Source organism: Lepisosteus platostomus, chromosome 1, assembly GCF_059453375.1.
Source record: "Lepisosteus platostomus isolate fLepPlt1 chromosome 1, fLepPlt1.hap1, whole genome shotgun sequence".
Lineage (NCBI taxonomy): Eukaryota > Metazoa > Chordata > Actinopteri > Semionotiformes > Lepisosteidae > Lepisosteus > Lepisosteus platostomus.
In genome coordinates, this window is record NC_142611.1 from 61,677,977 (window position 1) to 61,690,338 (window position 12,362).

Sequence of the window (12,362 nt, forward strand, 5' to 3'; positions counted from 1 at the left end):
TTTAGACATTATTAGTCCCCATGGAAAGCTTGTAACTTCAATTAGAGGCTCCTGTCCTGAGAGTTTCATTAAAAGCACCATTATACTAGCTAGATTGTTGTAATGCACTTTTCTCTGGTACATCGAATCATATTTCTCTGGACTACAACATATATAGCCAGCAGCCATATCACCCTGCAGCTCTCAACTGGCAGCCCACTGGAGCTCAGCAGGGTTGACCCTGGTCAGTACCTGGATGGGAGACCTCCTGGGAAGCAATGGCTGCTGCTGGAAGAGGAGTTAGTGGGACCAGTGGGGGGGGCACCCACCCTGTGGTCTGTGTGGGTATAGTGGCGGGGACACTGTACTGTAGTGGGCACCGTCTTTCGGATGAGACTTTAAGCCGAGCTCCTGACTCTCAGTGGTCAGACTCTCAGTGGTCAGTAGGGAGTTATCCTGGTGTCCAAGCCAAATTTCCCCCCTCGGCCTTTACTGTGGCCCCCAAATTGTCCCCATGTATGATTGGCTTGCGCTTGCCCTGCAATGGACTGGCGTCCTGTCCAGGGTGTACCCTGCCGTGCGCTCCTTGTTTGCCGGGTAGGGTTTCCTGCGACACCATATGGTATAAAGCGGTTTGGCAAATGACATGAAAACATATATAAAATACCGAGCCAGGCATTTATAAAGAACCAAGAAATTTGAATATATTACACAACACTCTTGGCTTCCTGTTTGATTTGGGACTGATTTTATAATCATGCTTTTGGCTTATAAAGCTCAACAAAACTGTGGACCTATTGTATATGCAGAGTCTTGCAAAGGCATTCCCCCACTGCCAGTAATATCACATTTTGATTAAATACAAGCAATGTATAGAAATGCATTCAAATGAACCTTTTTATTTAAAACTGTAAAGATCTAATTTAACACCCTAATGTTTAATTTCAGCAAAACCTGCAATGAGCATATGCAAAGTGAAAATGAGTGATTGCATCATTATTCATCCCCTTAGGTCAGTGGAAGCACCTTTGGTAGCAATTACTGCTGTCTGTATGTGTAGATGTGTATCAAGCAGCTATACACAGTGGGATGCTGTTGTTGTGCCCATTCTTTCTGGCAAAATTGCTCCAGATCTGTCAAGCTATTTGGAACTAGTTAACTTCGCTGTACTCAAAATGATAAGTAACCTGCTCCTGATCTTTGTCTCTCTATAAATTCAGCTCTGATTTGTTTTGAAATCGCCTTGGTCTTCATGGTCAATTTGTTGTACCGCAATATCGTGACTTCAAAATCAATATCTTCTGTACCTAAGAGTACTTATAGAGACAGATGCATTTACACTGAAGTCAGCTTCCACTTTGATTCCACACACAGAGAGACCATTATACTAACTTTGTGGGATTTCAAACTATCCTTTTGCTCCCGAATTGATTTAAAGCTATTGTAGCAAAGAGGAGGAACACTTTTGCAATTTAAATTTAATTTCTTTGAGCACCTAATTTATGTACAAACTGTCAGCATTGTTAGCTCTGTCAGTTTAGAACTGATTATATAGATTTTTTTTCAATTTTCCAGTTATGGAACTATGGAGCCAAGACATTCATCAGAAGACAAAGGTGGGGAAATTTGCCCATTCATCCTGGTAGATTTGCTCAAGTTCTTAAAAGTGCTTGAGCATTTAGCTTACAAATAGCATTTTTCAAGTCTTTCCACAGATTTTCAACAGGTTTCAAGCCAAGACTTTGATTGGGTCACTTCTTTTATTCTTAGGCCACTACGGTGTGCTTTGGTCTTGTGTTTTGGGGTTGTTCGCTGAAAAGTGAATTTTCATCCTTGTTTTAGGTCTTCAGAAGACTGAAACATGTTTTCCTCTAAAATTTGCCTGTCTTTCACTCCACCCTGTTTCTCCCAGTTTTTCTCCATCATTCCCTGCTGAAGAGAAGCAGACCCATAACATCATGTTGTTACCAAAAAGCTTAACAGCAGGGATGGTGTTGACTGGGCTTCCACTAGATGTAACATTTGCATGTAGACCAAAATGATGCAGTGTTGTCTTGTTTAGCCACAAAACAAGTTTTGCCACTTGTTTACAGTATCACTTAAGTGTTTTGTTGCAAACTAGGTGAAGGAGTTGAAATGTTCTTTTTGCAAGAATGGCTTCCTTCTTTCCGATGTGCCATACAAGCCAGCTCTGTCTCGTGGAATCCCATCTCCATGAAGTCTGTAACTTTTTCAGTCACTGTTGGCCTGACAGTGGCATACCTAACTAGTTCCCTCCTTGTCCGACTGCTCAGTTCTGACCTAGACAGTCGTCGACTTCACTGTGCTCAAAGGGATATGTAGTCTCTTTGATATTTTTTCTATATTTCTATAGAAATAAGTAGAAAATATAGAATATGATATTATTCTATATTTCTATATTTTCATCTCTTGTTCTGCGCCTTTCTACAACCGTATCCCTGAGTTGTTTTGAAAGGTTCTGTGTCTTCATAGCTGAAAATGTGCTTAAAATTCACTACCTGACCTGACAGGTTTTTATTCTGAAACCATATGAATCACTATATTCCCCACAGATAGTGGCATATAAAGTGTTGCTTTAAAGTAACACGACAGCAAGTTTTCAAGTAATGAATTGTGATCACTAATTGTCTGAGTACTATTGGCACTCTATGTACAGTTCTGTGAGATTCAGAGCCCTGTCGTCTACAGGCATACAGAATTCTGCCCCTATAAACATTTTTTTTTAAAAAAAGAGAAAACCTGCATCTTGAAACAAGTTCAGGATTAAATCTTCCACTCTTAATTTGTGCTCACAAATAATGGAACGGGCATAAATGGAATCAGAATTTCCAAATAAATATGTCCGCAAACTCTCTTGTATAATAATGCTCAGAATCTTGTAATCTTTCAGCATTCAGATTACCTGGACAGAATCCGGTTTCAAGTGGGATTGGGGAAAGGCACTCTCTCGCGGCACAAGCTTCTGTAATGATGTCTGTCCTTTCCTCTTTCTGTTTCTCAAACCTGTTTCATGGAGGCTGTCTCAATGACCTCACTGATTGTTCAAGCTTCTTTAATACAGTATATCTGTTTTAATATAGCTGTTTAAAATGATCTAACAGTGATTTGGTTTAACCTCAGTTAATTACTAGGTCCCATTTTTCGTGATCCATACCTTTTGCTCTGTTTACATGTCTCAAGGCCAGTCCCCAGCTTTTTAAATACAGGATTACAATATCCATTGTTTCAAACCTTCAAAATAAGGCAATCAAGATGAGAACTGTACACAAGCTAATTTGAAAGTGTAACTCAGCAACCACCATTACTGCAACAATGTAGTAGATTTAATTTTTCAGAAAGCTTTAAAGTTCCCCATAAAACTGTAATTCTTAACTAGCAGTTGGCATCTAACTGATAGAAAGCATACAGTTCAAACAGTGGTCAGTTAGTGGTAGATGCTGAAAAATATTGCGATATAATCAGTCATACCACAAGAATCTATATTCATTGACCACTGTTCTTGATATTTTACATCAAAATCATTAACATTCAAAATAAGAGAGCTTAATCTTTTTTTATCGAACGACAAAGATTATGAGGGAACCTGATTCAAATATTCATGTCGATGAAGGGATTGACAAAATATACCTCTTACACTTCTTCAGAATTTGACAGTGAAACATGAATAATAGAATAGAAATGGAAACTATGGGAAGGTACATTTAAAATCTCACAGAGGGAACGTTTTTATATAATAATTATAATAATTGCTTACACTTATATAGCGCTTTTCTGGACACTCCACTCAAAGCGCTTTACAGGTAATGGGGACTCCCCTCCACCACCACCAATGTGCAGCATCCACCTGGATGATGCGACGGCAGCCATAGTGCGCCAGAACGCTCACCACACATCAGCTATCAGTGGGGAGGAGAGCAGAGTAATGTAGCCAATTCATAGAGGGGGATTATTAGGAGGCCATGATTAGTAAGGGCCAATTGGAAATTTGGCCAGGACACCGGGGTTACACCCCTACTCTTTTCGAGAAGCGCCCTGGGATTTTTAATGACCACAGAGAGTCAGGACCTCGGTTTTACGTCTCATCCGAAGGACGGCGCCTGTTTACAGTATAGTGTCCCCGTCACTATACTGGGGCATTAGGACCCACATGGACCGCAGGGTGAGCGCCCCCCGCTGGCCCCACTAACACCTCTTCCAGCAGCAACCTTAGTTTTTCCCAGGAGGTCTCCCATCCAGGTACTGACCAGGCTCACACCTGCTTAGCTTCAGTGGGTTGCCAGTTGTGAGTTGCAGGGTGATATGGCTGCTGGAACAGCAGCAGGTGTCTGTAATATGAGATGTAAGTCGTTCTGGAGAAGCTGGTACCCTAGCTTCCTTGAAAATATGGTTGGACAAGATTATTGGATTGCTTAGCTTCTAACAACTAATTGAAGTAAAGGCAATAACAAATCGTTTAAACAGCCCACAATGCTCATTGGAATGTAACCCTCAGTTAACACAATGTCCCACTTCAATTTATAATAATAATATAGAACTTATATAGAGCCTATAATGTTAAGAGCGACTCCACTCCACCACCACCAATATGTAGCACACACCTGACTGTAAGTGACTTAAGTCTCTCAGTTTTGGTGTTGGAATCTTGACTTTCCTGCTAACATTAGAATCTGTTGGATAATATCTTCCATGTGATCTATCTTCTTGGACAACAAGTAGACTTTAAACAGTACCATCGTGAAAACCCCTTGAGATTATTGTTATCAATACCCATATGCTGCTGTCGTGACTAGATAGCCGCTGATAAACACCTATTTTGGTGTGTTGTCTTTAGAGCTGGTGTTCACTTATTAATACTAAACACTGTAGTTATGAATGTTTGGCAATATTAGCCACATAAGCACACAGTACTACAAACAGCTGCAATACTTACATAATCAAAGATTAGTAGCATAAGTTACTTAAATACATTAATCCTGGGGGACTGTGAGCAGTCTGTCCTCAACTTCTTTATTAAGAGCTTACACATTTATTTGTGCCTGAACAACTTTTAATAGGTGATCAATTCACAGACACAGACGTGAATGACAATGAATCAAACACTAAGGTAAACACTTTTTTTCCTTTTCTCAGAGGTCCAGCCAATCACAGTTCATCTAACACACCAGAATAAGAGAAACTCCGAAACTAAAAAAATGTGTATTGAGTTCATAACACCAACTACAATCCTAATCACTTTCTTAAGAGAGAAAGAAAACATTCAAACACGCCTCAGATGGAAAACAGAAATGAAATGGCTTGTGGAACTGGGGACAAAACCAGAAAACACCTGAGCTCCTGAACGAGGTGCGGGAGGAATGGATTAAGTAGTGTAGTACTGTTTAAAAAAAGTTTAAAAATTTTGACCGGTTTTCCATGTTGGTAGTCTTCCACCAGCAGGGGGAGCTACTGTTTTTTCGCAACAAGTCTGTCTGAAGACGGTCTTTGCTGATATATCCTTGTTTGTGTATTTTAATCATTGAAGGAAATAACAGGTAGTTCACTGTGCTGCCCGTAGCATCTGTACCTTGGTTTTGGGTTCTTCAATATGATCAGTGACTTGGATGGTATCTCTTCGCTCTGTCTGCCGTGATTTTCTCGCTGCAGTGCTTTAGCGAGCGGAATACGAAACTGCTTCCAGCTGAACACTTTTGAATATCAGCAGACTGAATGACACGCGATTTATCGCCCGGCAGAATGAGTGCGAATTAGGAGGACGCTATCGAAATGGATTGGAACCCCTTCCACCGGCACAAAATATAAGTGATCGGTGCATTTCTTTATTTAAAAAAAAGACCCGGTTCTGCGATGGAATGGTGCAAGCCGCCGCGTTCACTCCCCGCGTTCTGAAGAGAGACAACACAATGGAGATACATCCAATGTAAGCGTATGGTGTAAAACGTCCATCGTTTCACCGGTGAAGCTCGGAAAACAGGTTAAAGATAGCTGAATACAGAATAATACAAGCGTAAAGATAACCAGACGGGTCTGTGCTATAACCGTTTTGTTGACGAGCCCTCGAATAAGAGCGGTGTCTGTATAAATACACCGATGTAACAGTGTGGGGTGGTATTGTTCCCCGGGAGACCGGAAGGCACTGACCGCTCCATTAGGCTATGTTCATCGTATAGGAACAATATAGGTGTATCTGTTATGCGCTTAGAATCCCGTCAAACGAGAGAAATAAGGAAATAATGCTGTTTTATGTTGTAAACATTCTAGTTCTTCCATCTTAGTCAATAGTGTTTTATTTGATGAAATCTAAAGCAGTCGGGTTTCTTTTTTTTGTGCAAAAAAATAATACATTAATGAATTTTGTTCTCCATTATTTTGATTGTCTTGAGTATGAATCCAAGCGTTAAAAACTGTTTTTAAATAAACTAATTTGATTTTGTTTCATCTGCGTCTGACTAGCCTTTATAGGCTACATCTATGTACACGTCGCAGACTAAATTAAAGATTAGAAATATGGTGCAGTGTTTTAAAAATGATTTTTTTTCCTAGCTAAATCTAATAATCTAGTAACTAGCAAAACGTCATCAATTCAGTTTAGCGATGCCTGCACTGATGATAATGGCTTTTAACAACATGACAGAAACCTATGCATTTGTAATGTTTTTTTCTGATGTATTTGAGGGGTCGTGAACTATGGCTGTATTAACTGGGAATGAGGTAAAGTACACCCCATTATCTTAGTTAAAATGCTTGATTGGCATCTCGTTGTAAGAGAACGCAAAAAACAAAAGGTAAAAAAACAGCAAAATTGTTTCTTGCAAATGACAAGATGTTTTTTTCTTAACGGTTACTAAATCATTTGCTGGTTTTTAAGTACGTGATATCTGCATTATAGAATGGCGGTGTTTGAAAAGAACATATTTTAAGGTACTTAAATACTCTAAACCAGATTCACTAACACAACCGTGTTTCTTACCATTTAGTACAAATGTGTTATGAAACGGCTTTGAAAGTGGGTGTTCATTTTTTTAAATAATGCAATGGCATAATGTGGTTCAACAGACTTCTTGTCATCTTTAGTAATTATATTTCAGAACAATAAGTCGACAATGACGATCTCTCACGAGAATTCAGTCATCACATTACAGACCGCAGTGTCTATTTACAATTATTTAGAGCATGGTCACACTTTATCTGTAAAATCACTTATACTTTGCTAGGAGTTTCTGTTGACAAAGTCTGTCTACGTATAGTATTTAATTTATTCTACTTGTAATGATGTTTCTGTTTGTTCTGAACATGAATAAAGCAAAAGGTAATTATAGAAAATTGTTTAATTTATGGTAGTAAAAGCTTATGTTTGCCTGCTGCATGTCTGCCAACAACTGCCTCATATAAAGCTGTTCTTAGACTGTTATTTTTTGAAATACCAGACTTAAAAATTTTAGATTACAAACCAGGCATGTTGAAAATGGTTTAACTTCTGTTTTCAGGGTTACAGTAGGAAGAAGTCAATACTGTACTGGGGCTTAGTATTTCAATGAAAGTTTTATATTTCCTTTTACTCAGCACTGTTATCATGACACAGATCCCTTAATTTGGCACACATGACTGACCAACCAGACTAGACACTGAAAAGAACATGGATTGATTGTATTGTGTTCATTGAATTCACATTTCTTTAAACCATCATACTATAGCTACACAGAGGTGCCAAGAACATTTTTGTGTTCTGTTTTTTCCCATATCAATTTTGAAACCTTATTTTACCACCACTTGTTCCTGACATTTTGAAGTGAAGTGAAAGTCCCTGGAACCTTTCAAGCTCTGTAACTTGGCAACTGAACTTAGGAAAACCAGATAATTACAATACATAGGAAATTTGTGGCATGAAAGCCTTGCATCTCATGCTCTGTGCCATTTGATAACTGCTGCTTGCAGAACAGTTTTGATGTTCTGTGTTGTAGTCTCTCTGCTGCAATAATGCTTCGTAACTTAATATAATATGAAATTAATAAATAGAAAACGCAGTGAAAAAACGTTTCAGTAACAGTATCTGAGACTGTAACATAAACTGTGTTCTGTGTTTATCTTTATTGTCTGTGTAACGCATACACCCCTGTGTATAACAGGGATCTCAGCTGCCCGGTCTGAGCGAGGTCTCCTTTAGCTCAGCTGGCAAGTTCCCTGTTGCGTGATGCCAGAGACCCAGGTTTTTGCCCAGGCAGTGAGGGACGAATGGGCAGGGCAGGAGCAGCAAGGGCAGAAACCCCAAGAATCTGTCTTTCTTTATGAAAGAAATCATTGTAGAAGTGTTGGTTGCTCACAGTTTGCCTATAGTAAATATAGTATGTTTATGTAAGCCTTCTTGTTGTTCTTGAACATTTGCTCTGATTTAGGAATAGAAATTGTCCCTTGGACAATTGGGCGGTGCTGTGGCTCTGTGGTTAAAGATCTTTGCCTGTGGCTGGAAGGTTGCCGGTTTGTATCCCCTGGCTGGCAGAGGAATCCTTCTCCATTGGGCCCCTGAGCAAGGCCCTTAACCCCAACTGCTCCAGGGGCGCCATATAAATGACTGACCCTGCGCTCTGACCTCCAACTTCCCTCCCTGTGTGTCTCACGGAGAGCAAGTTGGGGTATGCGAAAAGACAAATTCCTAATACAAGAAATTGTTTATGGCCAGCAAAGTGATCTATAATTCTATTAATATAAATGGTTAATAATAATGTTTTTGTTTACACATATATCCTTATCATTAGATTTTGCCTTTATGATATGATGTCTTTGTCCTTAAATATAACACATGACTAGGATTTGCTTCTTTAAGTAGTATTATTTATCCTAGAGCAATAGAACATTAGTCAACAGTTCAGGCAGGCTGGATTTATTGGTAGAATGTTTTTTTTAATGCTAGTAATTAAGGAAGGAGATGGATTTGTCTGGATGCTGGATGTACCTGTATTCCATATGCAAACACCAAATAATTTATCAAGCTAAATTATAAAGATGTTTTAATAAAATGTGAAATATTCGGTGAACCTTGATATGTAAGTAGACTGGTTACTTATTGTTTCTAAACTACATTTAAAGTGTGCTCAGAACTTTTCATCATGATGTACTGAACTTTGCTTAATTTGATTTAGTATTATTAGTTTTACTCAGAAGACTTCTTAAGGGGGACGTATGGTGTTTACAAAATTATACATTAAGTGTCGCTACAAAGTAAACTAAATATAAATAAAAAGCACGTATATTTAAAAAATGCTATAGACATAAAGTGTCTATATTAAAATATTTAGACATATTTGACCTTTATATTTAGACATCTTTGACATCTCATCCTCACCTATTCCTAATAGTAGATAAAACCAACCTCATTTGACAAATAGCACACAAGTTCTACTTTGTGATTATTTTTAAAAAGTCAGCAAGAATTCAATATCTTTGTGTGACTAGTACACCCTTTGATTCAGTAACCCATGGTGCACTCTATTGCAGCAATAACTTGAATTTAATTTTCCTGTAAGAGATGGTTTCTCACATCGCCTGGGAGGAATTCTGGCCCACTCTTCCTTATCGAGTTGAAGCAGTTCTGTGAGGTTTGAAGACTTTCAGATCTCTTTAGGTCACACTGCCACATCTCTGTGGGGCGTAGGTCTGGACATTGACTGGAACATTCCAAAGTCACAGATTTCTTGTTTTTATACGTTTCTGTTATAGACTTGCTTGTGTGTTTTGGCTCATTGTCCCATTGCGTGATCCAGTTCCAGTTCAGCTTTGAAGGAACCGAATACTCTGGAATAATATGGAATTCTTTGTAGACTCAAGGATATTAAGGCATCCAGGTCCTGAGACGGCAAAGCAAGTCCAAACCATCACCCCTCACCACCACCATGCTTTATGGTTGGTATGAGGTCAAAGATGATGTTAGGTTTTTACCAAACTTGCATTTTGCATTCTGGTCTAACACCTCCACGTTTGGCACGTCTGTCCAGAGCACATTGTTCCGTAAGTCATTTTTCATTCAAGTGCTGTTTTGGAAACTTAAGCGTCTTGGAAAGCAGGGGTTTCCTCTTGGCCATCCTTCCATGGAAGCCATTATTTTCCTGATGGTGAACGTAACATGTACTCTGACATTTATCATAGAGAGACAACCTGTAGATCCAAAGGGTTCTTGGAGACTTCTAGGAGCATCAGGCGGTCCAATCTTGGAGCGAATTTGGTAGGGAGCCACCGCTGGTTAGGTTGGCAGTGATGTTCCGTTTTCTCCATTTGTAGATTCTTTCTTACGATGGAATGATGGACTTCATATGGTTTGAAAACACTTTGTAACCCTTCCCAGACTAATAAGCAGCAACACTTTTGTACAGATTTCTTATAATGTGTTACCATAAACGTCAGTGCCAAAGTAGAATTTTTTGTGTGCCGTTTGTTAAATGAAACTAGCTGTATCTACTATCAGGACTTGGTGGGTGTCAAGGTCAAATATGTCTAAATATGTCAAACCATATGGGGGTTTACTTACTTTTTCACCACACTACTTGTAGTTTGTGCTTGTATTTCTCTGCAAGGTTGAAAACACCTGTTTATACAACCCCTTTGGTTTGTCTGGTTGTTATCAAGTGGAATTACAGTAGCCACACCTGCGTCTATAGCACTGTCAAACTGTACTGCAAATAACTTTGAAGTGCAACAAGTGGTTTAAACCAGCAGCCTCATTTAGTGTGCCTCCTTTTCATCATCATTGCCTTGAAGTTCACTTATATGATTCAAAGTTATAAACGCTGTGGCAAAAAAAGCAGTAATGATGAAAAATGGACTTTATAGTAGTATATTCCATTATATATTAACAATATATTTAGCAGAATATGGGTGAATATTCTGGGGGGTGTAATGGATATTAGAGCATGCGTCAGTGATCACAGATGGCCATTGAAACTACAGCATGCTGTATTTTTAACACTAGAATTGCAGTGAATGGAGGACCAGTGCCTGGACTGTTACAGTTGGTATCAGTAGTTGTTAATTTTGCATCAGACATGTTAGGGACTTTTGACAACAAAATGTCTTTGAGATATTATGACAATTATGTCTGAGGTTCCATGGCATTAATAGATCTGATCTTGGTAGCACTGGTATTCACAAAGATTATACTGGGCTGCCCTTTATTCTAGTCTTCCATTTCTTAACATAAAGATTACAATTACAGATGTGTGGAGGCCACCTGACCCATCTGACTCGTCTGGTGCTCCAATAGTTTCTTGAAGGAAGCCATGGCCCCTGCTCCAGCAACATGGCTGAGTAGCTTGTTTCATACTCCCACAACCCTTTGTGTAAAGAAGTCCTTCCTATTCTTGGTTTTAAATGCACCTCCACATAGATTCCATTAGTGCCCTCAGATTTGTGTTTTGCTGTTTATTTACTAAGTTCTGGTAGCTGATTAAAGTTTGTCATTTGCAATCTGGGGAGCAAGAAAAATAGAACTGTAGTACTATTGTCCTGGACAGAATGTTCATTTCCACTTAATTTGTTTTCGCCAAGTTGATTATTCCGTTTGCTCTTGCAAATAATTAAATAGGAACTAGTTGTTGCTGATCATATTTAAACATGGGAAAAATGGCATCTTTCACAGTTGGCATCTTTCTCCAGTCAGTGAGCTGGGATAATAACAAAGATGCAATGGTGACCTTCTGATCAAATTATATCATTGCTTCCTTTACATACAGTAGCCTTATGTCTTCTTATTGAACCCAGCATTGTACATCTGGAGGCTCAGGGGGTCAAGGAGTTGCTTAAAAATACTCTGTATTGTTGCATTATATCTCTAAATTCTCAAACACAGGAATGAAAACTTCAGTGATTTATTAAAGGAAACAAGCATTTACTTTTTTATGGCCTGATAAGATTGACCTGTCTTATTCCACTACAGATAAATCCTCTAAAAATATTTTAATTTAAAAAAATGTATCATATGACTGGTCATTTCTTCTCACTTTGTGGAAATCTGTCAAAATCCACAGAATTCAGGTAACACTTGAGGACATGGAGAGCTCTCACTGACACAGCCTCTGTATGTTGGTCAGTGATGGAGGAACTGTTTTGCATGACAGAAGGTTCTCTCCTCGCTGTTCATTTATTTTAACAATCATTTCTTAAGACACATGTAACTCAATAGCCACGCATGTTGTATTTCATTATCATCATGTTTTTATCACGTTAAAAAGTATGCTTTGCTTAACCTCGCTGCTTGTTACGATTATTCTTTAGAATAGTGTTAAATTCATGGCTGTTATGAAATGGATGATTTAGATCCTTATTTTGGAAACACAAGTAAGGCTATAAACAAGATGGCAAAGTGTTCTCTTGTTAGT

The 12,362-nt window shown here is 38.8% G+C and overlaps 1 protein-coding gene across 3 annotated transcripts in view; it reads left to right on the forward strand.

Annotated features, from left to right (window-relative positions):
* The first annotated feature begins 5,491 nt into the window (after nucleotides 1-5,491).
* Nucleotides 5,492-12,362, forward strand: part of klhl2 (kelch-like family member 2) — a 40,721-nt gene continuing 33,850 nt past the window's right edge. For 2 of the 3 annotated variants that reach the window (XM_088633314.1, XM_088633312.1), the window contains exon 1: nucleotides 5,492-5,917. In XM_088633314.1, coding sequence (XP_088489440.1) covers nucleotides 5,850-5,917 — 68 coding nt within the window. In that variant the 5' untranslated portion in view covers nucleotides 5,492-5,849. The remainder of the gene's footprint in view (nucleotides 5,918-12,362) is intronic. The other variant, XM_088633313.1, reaches the window with a different exon arrangement.